Raw genomic sequence first — 15,691 nt, 5'->3', positions numbered from 1 at the left:
ATTCATGTTTTTCTCTGAAATGTGAGAGAATATATTTAGTGTAGTACAATACATTACCTCTCAAATAAACATTTTGAAAGCTGAGACAGGCAGACCGAAGGCACGATACCTCGCTCTTTCCTGGCTATGCCTTTGACTGATTGAGTGCAAATGTGTGTGTAAACTCAGTGCCATGTGTAGCAGAGAGACATACAGACAAAGTAAATAAATAATAAATACATGCATACAATTTCAACGTAATAGACAAGTAAAATTGCAAAGAACAACATGGGTACTGTAAATGCATTGGAGCCTCTTAAAACTTAACTAATGGATTGTCAGGTCCAGCTGTGGAGGACCTTTAAGTTAACAATGGAGCTAATCAACTTAAGGCTTACAGGATTCCACCTTACAATATACAGTAAATGGGTCCTTTCCCATAGTACAGCTTTTGAATCTGCTAGGCACGAAGTCTGTGGAGCTACCTCTGGTGAAAATAAATGTGTACATCACTAACCTTGTCAACTAAGTACCTGACTACATATTTGGGTACCACTTACACTGATATTTTGCACTGGGTTGCAGAAACATTGCATTCTGCTTTCTAATTTCCCTTCTCTGTCATTTTCAGTGGTGTAAAGTAAAAGTAAAGTACATTTACTCAAGTGCTGTACTTAAGTACAATTTTGAGGTACTTTTACTTCACTGGAGTATTTCCAATTTTCAGTACTTTTACTTCTACTCCACTACATATCAGAGGCAAATATTGTACTTTAGTTACTAGTTACTTTGTAGATTATTATTACAAAACATACATTAACCACTTCAGCCCTATTTAAACTTTGGCTATTAGAGAAAATCACAATGCATTGTGAACTTGTAGATCTGTGTTTTTTTTAATACAAATATACATATGATACCTTGTGGAATGGGACATTCTGCATAAGAGTACTTTTACTTTAGGTACTTTTACTCAGTCAATTTTGAATACTGGACTTGTACTTGTATTTCTACATGATGGTATTGATACTTTTACTTAAGTAAAACATGTGAGTACTTCTTCCACCACTGTCATTTTGTATGTGTAGGTTGAGGTTCTGTGCTGTGCTGTTCTGTTACATTGGCCTTTTTCACTCCAGCGCTACCGCTGCGCCATCTAGTGGTGATGTAAAAAGAAGTAAGGACCGTCTCTTTCTTTGGTTTCCATACTCTTTTGCTTGATCCCAGTCTACCTCCGCAGGCAGTTAATTTCAGACAACAAAACAATGGCGGAACAGGTAAAGCTACCAATCCCAGCTCTGCCCGTGCCGAGCAGATATGCCAAGCGAATGAAGATGGTTCAGGAGAAAAAAGCTGCCAGTCAACAAAGGAAACGCGAGACGTGCAAGACCCGAATCTACATCGGTGTGGCCTTCGATCGGTGGCAAACCCTGAAGGTTTCCAAGCGTTTGAAAAGTGATGCGGAGTTAGCCGTACTGCTGCTGGACTGGTATGATATATTTGACTCTTTAGTAGCCCTGAAACATGACTGTCATGTCATGACAGTCATGACGCAACTTGAACCGGGTTTTAGCACTTTCTCCATTTACAGCCTGAACATCTACATAAACGTTCAGATTTCAAATATAAAGCACTTACCCCATGGCCACGGATGTCACAATTCACTTCGGATGGGTATGAGTACACGTATCTTCCGTATTGTTCAATAGAAAGTATTTTAATCAGATCGGCGGCCATTTCCTCATAAATAATGATGTATCAGAGTGCAATACACCTACCAACCGACAGGGTCGCGTAGTTGAAAGCATATGAAGAAAATTCGGAGAAAATGGCCACCGATTGGATTAAAATGCTTTTTATTGAACAATACGGCAGATACGGGTACTTCTGAGTGCCCGAACATAATTTTAACATCCGTGTCCATGGGGTAAGCACTTATATTTGAAATCTGAACGTTTATGTAGATGTATGGGGAAAATGCAAAAACCAGGCTGAAGTTCAGTCATGACGCTCGTGACGGACGAGCCATTATCCATGGCTAACTCTTTATTGGCTTTGCGGATATCGTTAGCTGGGTAGCTTTGTTGTTGGTATGGGGTTTGTTTTACCCTGGTGGCTAACGTTACTTTAATTACGACTGAGTGACTTGGTGTTGGATACTTGACATTTTGTGGTGGACCACGTCAGCTTGGTGCAGTGGCGTGGACAAATTAACCCAGCACTGTCGAGGCAGGGCCACCACACAGCAGTGTTGCCATAATTTGTGAGAGAAATAAGCAAACCAAGTCTAGGAAAACAAACCTAAAAGAAGTGCCTACTTGGCCACATGAGCACTCTCTAACCTCAATGACATTGGCTATTTGGAAATATCCGACCTTCAAGACAGCTGTGAGCTTATAGATCTGCTATTTTCAAAGAAAAGTCTTGGGAAAAAAAGTGAAAAATAGGAATATTTTCAAATCCACAAACTTGTATGGGGGTCTCTGGCACAAAATATTTTCAGAAGGTTGGGTCTACAACTACAATACATTAATGTATTAGTTAACAAGCATGCAACTACACTTTAGAAACAATCCCCAAAAAAACACAACCCACAACTACCAATATTTACAAGCAACTTTACAGAAAAACAAGCCCAAAGTGGCTTATAATAAGTGGACATGGCAACCCTGCCCCCACACAGCCCATCATCTCATTAGAACATGTGATGATGTCATGTCTGGTGAACCATGGGAGAAGTATTCTGAAGTCTGGTTGCAAGTCTGGCAACAATGAAATGCACTGCACTGGATCATATCACTGTTTTCTTTGCAGGTTGTTGATCCGGTCAGGGTCTTCTAGCTGTGTGTGTGTGTGTGTGTGTGTGTGTGTGTGTGTGTGTGTGTGTGTGTGTGTGTGTGTGTGTGCGTGTGCGTGTGCGTGTGCGTGTGCCTGTCTGTCTGTCTGTCTGTCTGTCTGTCTGTTTACCAGGCGGATACGGAAGGTGGGCTCTAAACCGGATCAGACTGGTATTTCTAAATTGATTAAATCAGGCTTTCCACATATAGGCTATTGCAGAAAGCCTGGTGATGCGAAGCCGACCCACAATTTAACATGTGTTAAAAAACACGCGCACGCGCGCCATTGCACACACATATGGGGGCCTGTTCCAGATGCACCACAAGCAGACAATGTATCACATAGATTGTTGCAACCCTTTTGTCGGAGTACTTCAGTATATGATGTCAGTACAGTGTCCGTCTTGAGGAACCGTTCAATGGAGTTCAATGGACAGGTGCCGCCATCTTAAGAGGTTTTAAGCAATTACTTTCAATGTTGTGACATCACGTTCTCGACTGGTACCTGTTTTACGATATTGCATGGGCGAAATAGGCACCAAGTACTTGTAGACCAGACTATAACATCAGTATTACGTCAGACGTCATGCACTGTGCATGTCTGTCTATATCGGTACGAAGTGTTGCCCAGGTTATATTGTGGTAGTTCAGGCCAGTATTTAACTACAACGTCACTGCAACATCAGGCATGTGTGATTTGGGCCTAGTCTGGGCACACAAACACACCCACAGACAGACAGACAGACAGACAACTTTAAAGTATACAGAAGTGGCACATTAACACATTGCCTGCCAAGAACGTATATATGCGTTTTTAGAAAAATAAATAAAAATAAAAATAAAAAATAAATTTGACCCAAAGACCAAGGAGATATGATTTTTCGAAGATTTAGACTCTTTTAGATTTTTTTTTTTTTTGTTCAATGTAAAAACCCCTGGCAATAAACTGCAAAAAATCTGAAATAATTCTGGCAGTCAATAAGCTTGTAGAAATGTCCACCTTCTGTACTCATTGTCATAGTACTTAGAAGCCAGTGTATGTATGGAGTCAGTCTATGTTGTCAGCATTTTGTGTTTTTGTCTATCGGTACCCAGCGTTGCCCAAGTTATTACGCAACTGTTTGAAATGAATCATTGAGTAATAATGTCCGTCTGTCCTTTCCTAGTTATGAGAGAAATGACCTTCAGTCAACACCCTTAACAGCAAGTGCAAGTGCCACTACTTCGATAACGCAAGAGGTAAGCTGACCAGTGACCACTAAAGACGTTTAACATAACTGTTTAAACATGTAGCTGATCTATTCTATTATGACATGCCTAGAATAGGGATGCTAGGATCCATGTGGTTTTTGGTGATTATTATGCTGTTTGTGTAAAATAGTTTGTAGCTCTACAAGTTAAGTCATGTAAAGGTTATTATTAAATATTTGTTCACATGGCAATGCATACATTACCGTTATGACTTAGTCTAGGGGCTGCTCAATGGAGGGCAGTGGGGGGTGTCAGAGGGCCTAAGAATGTGGGTTAGAGCAGAGGTCTTCAACAGGGGGTCCGCGACCCCTAGGGGGTCCGCGGAGGTACTGCAGGGGGTCCGCAAAATTGTTGTTTGATTAAACAATATTTTTGTTTGGGAAAAAAAAACCTTTTTTTCTTCTTTTCCCCCAAAATGTCAAATTGTCTTTAAACATAACATGAATCCATAGCAAACAGATAAATGGAGGCACACTGCACAATAACATGGTATGTTTATACATATTGTGTAGAGAATTTTTATTTTGCACACCTACTGGGGCAGGTGCGTATAGGAGCAGGCAATATAAAACACAACTGTATACATAAATATACAATATATGTGGTAGCCCCCCCTACCCTACGAGGTAGGGGGTCCCTGCTCCATCTCCCCATCAGTTTGGGGGTCCCTGGCCTGAAAAGGTTGAAGACCCCTGGGTTAGAGTCTATGGGTAATGAAGTTCAAATGGCAAAAGGGGGGGCGGGGTGTAAGTGATGATGAGAAACTTGAACTGAATGTGGGATGAAATCATCGTTTCTCTATCTTTTACAGGTAGTTCCCTCAAGTGCCACTCGCAGCTGCACCAGTGATCCAGACACTTCTGCCCCCATTCTTACTGAAGTTATTGGTTATACTGATGAAAGTGACTCCTCTGATGAAGAAGAAAACACTATGGTGTCTGATCATAGTTCAGACAGTGATGGCCTAAAACAGGCTGGCCTAAAACTCCGCCAGCTCTGTCCTGAATGTGGAAAACGTTTCAACATTCAGAAGACTCACACGTGTGAATCCAAATTAAAGCCCTTTTCTTGTACTGTGTGTGGCAAGAGATTTGTCACTGAGCATTACCTAAAAATTCACAGCAAGATCCACAATGAAGGCTGTGAGCATGTGTGCAAGTTCTGCTTCTCAACCTTCAAAACAAAGCTAGACAAAATTGTGCATGAGCAGAGCCATCCCCGTGTAAAGAAGCCCTTTCAATGTCCTGACTGTCCAGAGGTGTTTGCCAAGCGCAAAGAGCGCAACAACCACATGATGGGTCACAGAGGCCCCAAAAAGTACATTTGTCACATATGTAACATGGAGTTTCCACATACCAGTGCTCTGGAGAGGCATGTTGTTGTGCACACAGGAGAAAAGCAGTTTGTATGTGAGGTTTGTCAGCGATCATTCAGCCAGACAGGCCATCTCAAATCACACATGCGCGTCCACACAGGAGAGAAACCCTTTCAGTGTCAGCATTGTGATAAGAGCTTTAATCACAATGTTAGCCTGAAGAGTCACATGCAACGTTATCATGGACAAGTCCCTGAACCAGGGATGGAAGTGCAGATGGAGAAGCCAAGAAGGAATGAGTCTGCGGCTGAATTAGATGAGACAAATGAAATGGAGAACAATGCTGCATTGTTCATCTGTCACATATGTAACATGGAGTTTCCATATAGCGGTGTATTGGAGAAACATGTGGTTGTGCAGACCGGAGAAAAGCAGTTTGTATGTGAGGCGTGCCAGCGTTCATTCAGCCAATCGGGCCACCTCAAATCCCACATGCAAGTCCCTGACCCAGGGATAAACGTGCAGATGAAGAAGACAAACAGGAAAGAGGCTGAGGCTGAATTAGATGAGAGGGGTGAAAGAACAGCAGTGAAGAACAATGCTGCTGATACTGAACAGGCTGAGTCAAGTAAGGAGGACACACGGTGCATTCCTGAGGAGGAGGAGGAGGATGTTGATGATGAGGGGGAGAAGGAAGAAGATGAGAAGAAAGGGAATAAACACAGGCACACAGGTAGACCCAAAGGAAGGCCAAAACGAAATGCAGTGATCACCTCAGATATCACAGACAAATTGAAGAGGAAGTCATGCAGTGGTGATGAGAATGATGAAGGTCAGAGCAACAGTGATTTAGCCTCAACGGTTGAAGAAGAGGAAGAGGAGAAGCAAGGCTAAAATTATGTACTTATTCTATGTTTGTGTTATTCTCATTAGCAGCTTATAGTAAGATTAAATGCTGACCATTTAACTGTATGCTTGGCTGCTGTTTGGTACAGATCTACAGCCTTGGAAAAGGATAAAGTAGATATCATGCTCCAAAGTGTTTCATACCCCCAAGTCACAGTATATATTGTGTTTATGTTTGGGATCAAAAAGTTAATCAAAAAGGAGTATTTTTTTCCAGTCAAAAAGTGTTAAAAAGAACAGAGGAAGGCAAAAGGACATTCCATTGGTCTGACTGTCCTGTAAATGAGTTGGAGATGTTGGTGAACAAGTGACAGATGATAGCACTTAAAGGGACTACACCATGAATTTAACTTTATTTATTTTATTTTTTTTGTTTTGGGCTCCCCAGTGTCACTTACCCTAACCCCCCAAAAATAGTTTTTTTTAACACTCAGTCATTCATCTGCATTTAATGGATTTTCTGAATGGGCGTGTCTGAACAGGCCATTTCACATTCTCCCCATGCCTATGTCACCATCGGGAGCTCATTTTAATAGTCCCTCCCCCTCATTTCCAGTCTCCACCTCTCTCAAAAAAGCCTTATTGTTTACAACGGGCGCCATTGTTTCAGTCGCTCGGTGAATGCAATAACATAATGGCGAAATCTTCTCAAAAGCGTAATGTCTGCTGTGCTTTAGGCTGTAAAGACCAACACAAGTCTGTACATGTTCTACCAACTAAGGCCGATGGCCGACAGGATTAAATTTTATCGGCCAAAGAATACATTTATCGGCCATATTATAATTAACGTCACATGCGTGTTTGCACTGCATACATGCACCCAACTGATAATTCCACCTCATTCCGCTAGCGCTGTGCTTCTTTCCACTTTATCAAAGATGGAATCTGTTCCTGTTTTTATAGTTAACTAAATAATATGATCTACTATATCATGCAGAGATGTCGATTGCCAAAAATGAAATGAATAAAGTGGGCATGAGTGAACTGCTGCGCAACGAATACCAAACCGCCCGCTCGCCTCAAAACACGTCGCCCCGGGGAAAATCCGGCGGTATTCACCTGGTATTCCTAAACGTAACCTCGGTAAACTATGCCTAAACCTAACCTTATTCCTAAACTTAACCTCAGTAAAACAGTGCCAAAACCTAACCTTATTCCTAATCTTAACCTCAGTAAAACTATGCCTAACCCTAAACCTATTTCTACCCTTATCCTCAGTAAAATAAATGCAAGAATACAAGTACCGCTGATCTGCCAGTAAAATGGGGGGCGAGCGTGTTTTGGGGCGACTCGCAGGTGTGCCGACCTAGCCTGACACTCAATGCCCTCTCAGTGCAGCCGTTTTCTGAGATGGGGGTGTGGCCAAAGTGCATGGGACTCTTTGAAGATTGGTTCATACTGGATTATCCCCCCTCACAGGCACCGAGGAATGTGGGACCTCCTCTTGGAGCTGAGGGAGAGGTTCCAATATGTGGCTATAGTCTTCATAACATTATATTTGAGTGCAGTTGAATAAAGTTCTCACTGGGTCCAATAATTAAAACTATAAATAGAATGTCAATTCTACTTCAGAATGATAAACAACACATGCTGTAAACGCTGGCTCAAAACAATGTCTCGTGTCTGTAACAAAGGGGGGGAAAAAAGATGCCGTTGCTATGAAACCAGGACGCTAAATGCACGGCAACAAGGACTTCCTTACTGTTAGGGGCGAAAGGCGGGCCGTATTCTATTGAGGGCGGGGAAAAGCGATAAGGAGGGCGGGGGGGAGGTGATGATTGACAGACAAACATCCTCAATAGCGCCCCTATACCTATAAAAGGCTTGGAATGACAGACAGATTATGAAAAACAATATCTGGGTGTTTTTTTAGGCTTAAACCTGTATAAAACGTACCAATATGTATATAAATATATATATTTTTTAAAGTCATGGTGTACTCCCTTTAACATGTTTCAGCAGAGGAAATTGGAATAAAAAGGTATAATGGAAATGAATGTTCAAAGAAGGGCATGACTGTTGAGGGAGGGGAAGGGGGAGGGGGGATACCTCCATCCACAGCCTTCAGTTTCCCAGAAGAACATTGAAAAGAAGTTCACAAGTGCCAACTCTAGAGCAGTGGTTCTCAAAGTGGGGTGCAGGGACCCTCTGGGTTCCTTGAGGGGGTTCCAAATGGATCCGTACCGGTCTGTAACTCTCAGACTTATAAGGGTTCTTGAAATTAAAACATTTGAGAGCCGCTGCTCTCAAGAGAAACTACAGAAGATGAGACTGGACAGTTATGTGGTGCTGAAATGTTCCAGAAATGGATGTTCAGTAATACCTGGTGCTTAGACTATTATTTGTCTCTGAAATAAGAGTGAATATTACAATATACTGTTGTGTTTCGTGTGCAATAGTCTCAAGTAAACTTATCGATGAGAAACTGTCTGCTTTCTTTCTTGAATTTTAAATGTAAGAAGCCAACATGTTATGTTTTCAATGCAATCAGTTATACAATGAGGAGAATAGGAAACAGGAGAAAGTTATTTTTTATTAGGCCTTAATCATTTTAATGTGCATAATTGTCTTCCCAGGTTGTTAGAATTTATGCAGATTTGATTAATGTTAGAACATTGGCATAAAGTATGTTTGCATTATTCCTATTAAGCAGCTTATAATAAGATAACATTGTTCATCATTTGAACTGTATTCTTGGCTGGTGTTGGTATGTCTCTCCAGCCTTTGAAAAGGACACAGTGGATCTCATGCTCCGAAAGGTTTCTCACCCTTGAGGTAAACGCTGTGCAATGTGTTTACTTTGTTAAACAGGAGTAATGTCACTCATGTTTTCCCATTACACAATACTTTTGTTTCCTTGATGCTATTTTAACACACCCTCACAACTATACAGCAATCATCCCACCAGTGAATAACCACTGGATCCCAGTGGTCAGCATGATCACGGAAGACCATGCGGCTGAGTCGCCACCTGAAACTACCCCCCCCGGGTTGGGAGGTCAACACGCCTGACTGTTCGGACGGGGCAGCTGTCTTTTATCTCCTATTGTTCTGCAATAGAGAACATGAAATAAGGATATACAGATAATAAAATAAAAACGTTTATGTCGTAGTAAAAGATTATACAAATAATATATATATATGTCGTAAAGATAAAGTTACAAAGCAGAATTTATTGAGAAGAAACAATTTGCAGGGCTTGTTTTTGTTTGAATTTGCACTTTGGGCCTATTCCCTGTCTTTGTCCAAACCTGTCTTTGATGTTGTAGAATTTAATTGTTTTTTTGGCAATAATGATAATAATAATAATAATATAAAACAGCAATACCTTTTAGATGCTGAATTATTGTTTCCTTTAAAGATGCATATATTCTATAAAGAACACAACATCTGACTAAAATGGGAAAGAATATAGGTAGCATTTTATAATAAATGGGGGATAGTGAAATGAACTTTTAAATGATTACCAATATATAAAACTAATATAAATAAAATTCAACTAATAATATAGTTTTAGTATACAGTGTATTACAAACGGTGTCATGGTGGCTCTTGTACTTGGGCTTATTTTGAGAGATAATTATGTTTTTCTCACAAGATTTGGCAACACTGGTCAAACCATCAGCTACTTTCGGTGAAAGACAACAGATAATTTATTAACCAGTGGTGGAAAAAGTACTCACATTGTTTACCTAAGTAAAAGTATCAATACTGCGATGTAGAAATACTCTGTTACAAGTCCAGAATTTACTTGAGTAAAAGTGTAAAAGTATTGGTATCAGATGTACTTAAAGTACCAAAAGTAGAAAGTACTCATAATGCAGAATGTCCCATTTCACAATTTTTTTATCATTTGAAAATAGCAGATCTACAAGCTCACAATGCATCGCATCACGACACATTGTGAGCTTGTAGATCGGCTATTTTCAAGTGGCCAAAATGTACTGTATATAGGGCTGAAGTAGCCTAGTAGTTAATGTATGTTTTGTAATAATAATCCATATCGACAAAGTAACTAGTAACTAAAGTTTTCAAATAATTTGAGTGGTGGGGTGGAGTAAAAGTATAATATTCGCTCTGAGATGTAAGTTGAGTAGAAGTAAGTACGGAAAATTAGAAATACTCCAGTAAAGTATAAACACCTCAAAATTGTACTTAAGTACAGTACTTGAGTAAATGTATTTAGTTAATTTACACCACCACTGTTATTAAACAACAGCCTGTTTTTTGTCTAATTTGTGGGTCCTAAACGTGCAATATCCCTAAACGAAACGTGGGGGCAGTCATACGATTAGATACGTCTAGGTCTGTTGGAAATTGAATAGAAGAAGCAGCAAACAGTGTTGCCATGTCGGCTTATTATAAGCGATATTGGGCTTCTATTTCTGTAAAGATGCTTGTAAAAATTGGTAGTTGCGGGTTGCGTTTTTTTGGGCTTGTTTCCAAAGTGTACTTGCTTATTTAGGCTTGCTTCCAAAACAAAAAAATGTTACCATTGGTTCTCAAATATTTTCATGAAAATGTTTTGTGCCATGGAAGCATTTGTGTTGTTAGAATGTTTCAATGTTTCTTCAAAAACATTTTTTTTAAATAGCAGATCTGCAAGCTCACAACGCTGGTAGATAGCTGGTTGTGACCTGGTTGCTTATTTCTCTCACACAATCTGGCAACCCTGGCAGCAAACTAAATTGAACACACTAGACTTCCGTGGAAAAGCGACAATCACGGGAGAGCCTTTCTTTGGTGTTTCAACCAGGTGGGCGTGGTTTTGAGGAATAGTTTTTGAGAGGTTAAGGTTAGTTTACGCATGACCACGCCCACCTGGGCGACACACCACAGAAAGAGGGAGTCCCCGACAATCACATCTATGGCAAAGAACTGTCACCGTGCCTTAAAAATCTGAGTTTTAACGTTCGTGTCGAGTCGTTTTGAATAGTTTTTAAAATGGTGGCTTGGTGTGTGGTGCCAAACTGTAAGGGCGCTAAATCGGCGGCGAGTGGAGTATTTGTAAGTTATCACCATTTTCCAACCCAAGATGCCGATCGCTGCAGGGAATGGCTCAGGCGCATCGATCATCCCAAGTACGATGAGCACACTCCGCCAGGTAGACTGAAGAACCTACGGGTCTGCGGCTTGCACTTCAGAGAGGAGGACTTCTGTAAGAGCATGATGGCCAGGATCATGGGAACCGCGGAGAAAAGGAGATTACACACGGATGCGAATCCCTCGATATTTACGTACAGGCGCAGCAGCAGTACTGGTTGTGAATATGAGACCAGTGAAGTTCCTGGACCACCCGAGGAACGTAGCTGGACAGATGAGGTGAGGTAGACAAATATTCAGTGGGTGGGGGAAAAGTACTCACATTTTTTACCTAAGTAAAAGTATCACTACTGCAAATAACTAGTAACTAAAGTTTTCAAATAATTGTGAAAGTACAATATTTGTCTCTGAGATGTAGTGGAGTAGAAGTAAAAGTCCTGAAAACTGGAAATACGCCAGTAAAGTAAAAAATACCTCAATTGTACTTAAGTAGTACAGTATTTGAGTATGTACTTAGTTACTTTACACCACTGCAAAATCAAATGTTACTTTTCAAAGACGTGATTTACTGTAAGTGCTAATAGACTACTGTTTTCCTGATCAGAACGCTACTGGACCAGCCTCTGAAACTGTGGTGTTAACAGCAAGTACAAGCGCCACTGAATTCCTGCCAGAGACTGTTTCAGAGGTAAGTTGACCACTAAAGACATATATAGCATAACATTGTTATTACCATTTAGCAGATCTAATATAAACAAATCCTGAGTGTTCATTTATCTCAGAGAGGGAGGGTACAAGCCAAGGTAAAGAAATTGACCCTTAAGGGTCCATTTTATTACATTTATCCCCTCAGAGTTACAAATTGATAAATCACACAGGTATTCTGTGTAGTTGTTGTTTGAAATCGTGAAGTTTGGATGTCACACGTGTACAGATATGGACAGTATTCCTGTTTTGAATGTTTTTTACATCATTTTGAAATACGCATTTCTATTGCTTTTGAGTTGTGTCATTTGTATTTGACAGGCCTGAAGAAATTTGAGGGGCCTCCCTTAGCCCACCAAATATGGTGTTTTGTTATGCAACATACATTAAAATTTACTTTCATCATTGCTTAAGTGGACATGTCCTAAATGGCCCCATCTAAAGTAATTAAAAGGTTGCTGTTAAAAATGTATTATAGAATGTGTGGCGCAAGTTGCGCAACAGGTCATCTTGCCATCTTGGTCCCCCATGGAAAGCACTGGGGGTGGGGGGACAAGTGCTGATGAGAACTGAATGAACTTGAACTGAATGAAATCATCTTTTCTCTATCTTTCACAGGTAGTGCCCTTAGGTGATACTCACAGCTGCAACAATGATCCAGAGAGTCCTGCTGCCGCCATAACTGAAGTTATTGGTTTTACTGATGAAAGTGACTTCTCAGATGAAGAAGAAAATAGTATGGTGTCTGAGAACATTTCAGACAGTGATTGGGATCCGGCGAAGGACCACAGTATAGAAAACGAGATTACAGACAGTGATTCAGGTACAAATGAGATTGATGAAGAGGATGGAACAGCAGTTGGCCTAAAACTCCGGCATCTCTGTCCTGAATGCGGAAAGTTCTTCAACATACAGAAAGCTCACACATGTGAGTACAAATTGAAGCACTATTCTTGTAATGTTTGTGGCAAGAGATTTGTCACTGTGCATCATCTTAAATCTCACAGCAAGATCCACAAGGACGGCTACAAACATAAGTGCATGTTCTGCCTCAAAACCTTCAAAACAAGGCCGGACAAACTTGCACACGAGCAGAGCCATCCCCGTGTAAAGAAGCCCTATGAATGTCCTGACTGTCCACAGGTGTTTCCCAAAAGCAGAGAGCGCAACAACCACCTGCTGGCCCACAGAGGCCCCGAAAAGTACATCTGTCACACATGTAACATGGAGTTTCCACATAACGCTGCATTGGAGAGACATATGTTGGTGCACACAGGAGCAAAGCAGTTTGTATGTGAGGTGTGTCAGCGCTCATTCAGCCAGGCAAGCCACCTCAAATCCCACGTGCGTGTCCACACAGGAGAGAAACCCTATCAGTGTCAGCACTGTGATAAGGGCTTTAATCACAATGTTAGCCTAAAGAGTCACATCCAGCGTTATCATGGACAAGTCCCTAACCCAGGGATGGAAGTGCAGATGGAGAAGCCAAGAAGGAATGAGTCTGCGGCTGAATTAGATGAGACAAATGAAATGGAGAACAATGCAGCATTGTTCATCTGTCACATATGTAACATGGAGTTTCCATATAGCGGTGTATTGGAGAAACATGTGGTTGTGCAGACCGGAGAAAAGCAGTTTGTATGTGAGGCGTGCCAGCGTTCATTCAAGTGGGACGATGATGAGGAGGAGAAGAAGGACGAAGAGAAGAAAGGGCGTACAAAGAAAGGGCATAAATGGTACACCGGTAGGCCCAAAGGAAGGCCAAAAAGAAATGCAGTGATCACCTCAGATGTCACGTACAAATTGAAGAGAAAGTCATGCGATGGTGATTCGGCCTCAGACTCAGCAGATGAGGAAGAGGAGAAGAGGGGACGCAAAAGAATTAAAAAGACCACCAGGAGATCTAAAGGAAGAGCACAGATCTATGGGGCTGAAGAGCAAAGCAGTGACTCTGAAAAAAACAAAAAAACTGTTGGGCTCAAAACTGTAAGGACAGAGGGCGATGAGTAAGGCAGCTGTTGCTGAAGAAGTCACAAATATTAGAATGTTGTGTTTGGTCCAGCAGAAGATGAGATTGGAACAAAAAGAGTAATAAAAAAAGAAGTGCATGTAAGATTGTTTGGGGGAATATATACCAGATATATACCAGAATATATACCAGATATGGATGTTCAATAATACCATGTGCTCATTTATTTTGTCTCCAAAATTAGAGCAAATACTTTAATATACTATTTTGTTTAGTGCAAATCCTTTTTTCCTTTTCTGTTGAGCTTGAATTTTAAATGTAAGAATACAAAATTGTATTGATATATTTTCAATGTAATCAGCCATACAATGGGCAGGGTTAATAAGAAAACAGGAGCAAGTGCTATAATCCAATATATACCATATATAAATTGGACTTTTTTATGTGCATGCATTTACATTTTATTATGATTAAAAATGTACCTAATATTCTATGTTTACATTATTCCACAGCATAACGATGTATTTATTTTCATGTATTTTTGGCATAATACTACTTGGTGGCTACAGGTGGTAGAGACCTGGTTGCTTGGGCAGGGGGATAGAGCGAGGAGAAAAAAAGAGCGATAGAGTCGGAGGAGTCAGGCCGCGAAGTGCAAAAAGAGGAGGATAAGAGAGGCTATGAAAAAAAAGAAAATACCACGGCTAGCTCAGAAAGTGAAGGATATATGGCTGGAATGAGAGCAGTGACCAAAACGAATGGGATATTCAGCGATGCACATTCAGTAGGAAGGTTCATATCTGGACAAGCGGGGGAAATCAGATCAATAAGAGTTAAGACAGAAAGAATAAATATGATCCTGGATGCAGTCACAAGGTTCTTGGATGTCGTGGATATTAGTGGAGAAGACCTGGATCACACTCTGAAGGGGTTTGCCTCAACTCAGACAAATAGTGTCTGAGTCTGAGTCATAGAATGGACTATAGAAGGGCATGATAGGGACTTTTTGGGTGGGACATTATATAGTTTGCACAGAGACACTGAAATAATATGGTAGAAATAATTTGTACAGTAGATGGCGGTATACACACCCTCGAGGTAGTAATCCGCCATAAAACTAAGAAGAAGAAGAAGGCTATTGGGTACAGTCAAAGATTGTTAATTTAGGAAGATACACGATCTCCATTAGAGCCACTAGAAGCGAAGTAGTACACAAATCCTACAAATGGTCTCCTAAGTAGGCGTGGTTTGCTTCTCCCCCGACCATCCCACCACCCTCCCCCTCCCCTATCCCTGAAAGACAACATCATGTGGATGTGCATTTGATGTGCATTTGTGTATTTTCTTCATTAAAGAAAATACATGCTTTACTTGTTTGAAAGTGCACTGTTATTGGCAAAGATGCTTCTTAAGAAACCCATAAAATTCCCCCCACAAACACACACGTATTCAGTCTTATGATAGATGTGCTCCTGTTTCTGCTCAACATTGTAACAGCTAGGGCCTTGTATTTATAAGGTATTTTACCACTAGACTATAGTGTGTTTAGCATGAATGTTCAGCAAAATGTCATGATGCCCAAAGCATACCCCATCATCCAAGACAGTTAATAATGGAAAATGATATTGAGCATTGGAACACACATTTTATCCACTTTTTAATATGTCCATAATGATTTCACGTACT

General features: G+C 40.7%; 2 protein-coding genes across 2 annotated transcripts; both read left to right on the top strand.

Annotated features, from left to right (window-relative positions):
* Positions 1-1,233: 1,233 nt before the first annotated feature.
* LOC308094106 (uncharacterized protein) lies at positions 1,234-7,522 on the top strand. Its single transcript, XM_080440564.1, has 3 exons — positions 1,234-1,468; positions 3,983-4,055; positions 4,879-7,522. Exons 1-3 carry the CDS (start codon positions 1,245-1,247, stop codon positions 6,274-6,276), a joined length of 1,695 nt encoding a protein of 564 aa, XP_080296690.1. The 5' UTR covers positions 1,234-1,244; the 3' UTR covers positions 6,277-7,522.
* A 3,560-nt stretch (positions 7,523-11,082) lies between these two features.
* LOC308093740 (uncharacterized protein) lies at positions 11,083-14,496 on the top strand. The gene is made up of 3 exons (XM_080440071.1): positions 11,083-11,610; positions 11,936-12,019; positions 12,655-14,496. The coding sequence occupies exons 1-3, from the start codon at positions 11,233-11,235 to the stop codon at positions 14,044-14,046; spliced, it is 1,854 nt and encodes a 617-aa protein (XP_080296197.1). The 5' UTR covers positions 11,083-11,232; the 3' UTR covers positions 14,047-14,496.
* The last annotated feature ends 1,195 nt before the right edge of the window (positions 14,497-15,691 follow it).

This window comes from Gymnoscopelus braueri, assembly GCF_963280865.1.
Source record: "Gymnoscopelus braueri genome assembly, chromosome: 10".
In the NCBI taxonomy this organism is placed as follows: domain Eukaryota; kingdom Metazoa; phylum Chordata; class Actinopteri; order Myctophiformes; family Myctophidae; genus Gymnoscopelus; species Gymnoscopelus braueri.
This window is presented reverse-complemented; position numbering and strand designations above follow the sequence as displayed.

Excerpts from the sequence above, each read along its gene's own strand:
- LOC308093740 (XM_080440071.1), top strand. The coding sequence starts at position 11,233 with ATGGTGGCTTGGTGTGTGGTGCCAAACTGTAAGGGCGCTAAATCGGCG. Across the intron at positions 11,611-11,935 it reads AACGTAGCTGGACAGATGAG|AACGCTACTGGACCAGCCTC; the intron begins GTGAGGTAGACA and ends TTTCCTGATCAG. Across the intron at positions 12,020-12,654 it reads TGCCAGAGACTGTTTCAGAG|GTAGTGCCCTTAGGTGATAC; the intron begins GTAAGTTGACCA and ends TATCTTTCACAG.
- LOC308094106 (XM_080440564.1), top strand. The coding sequence starts at position 1,245 with ATGGCGGAACAGGTAAAGCTACCAATCCCAGCTCTGCCCGTGCCGAGC. Across the intron at positions 1,469-3,982 it reads GCCGTACTGCTGCTGGACTG|TTATGAGAGAAATGACCTTC; the intron begins GTATGATATATT and ends GTCCTTTCCTAG. Across the intron at positions 4,056-4,878 it reads CTACTTCGATAACGCAAGAG|GTAGTTCCCTCAAGTGCCAC; the intron begins GTAAGCTGACCA and ends TATCTTTTACAG.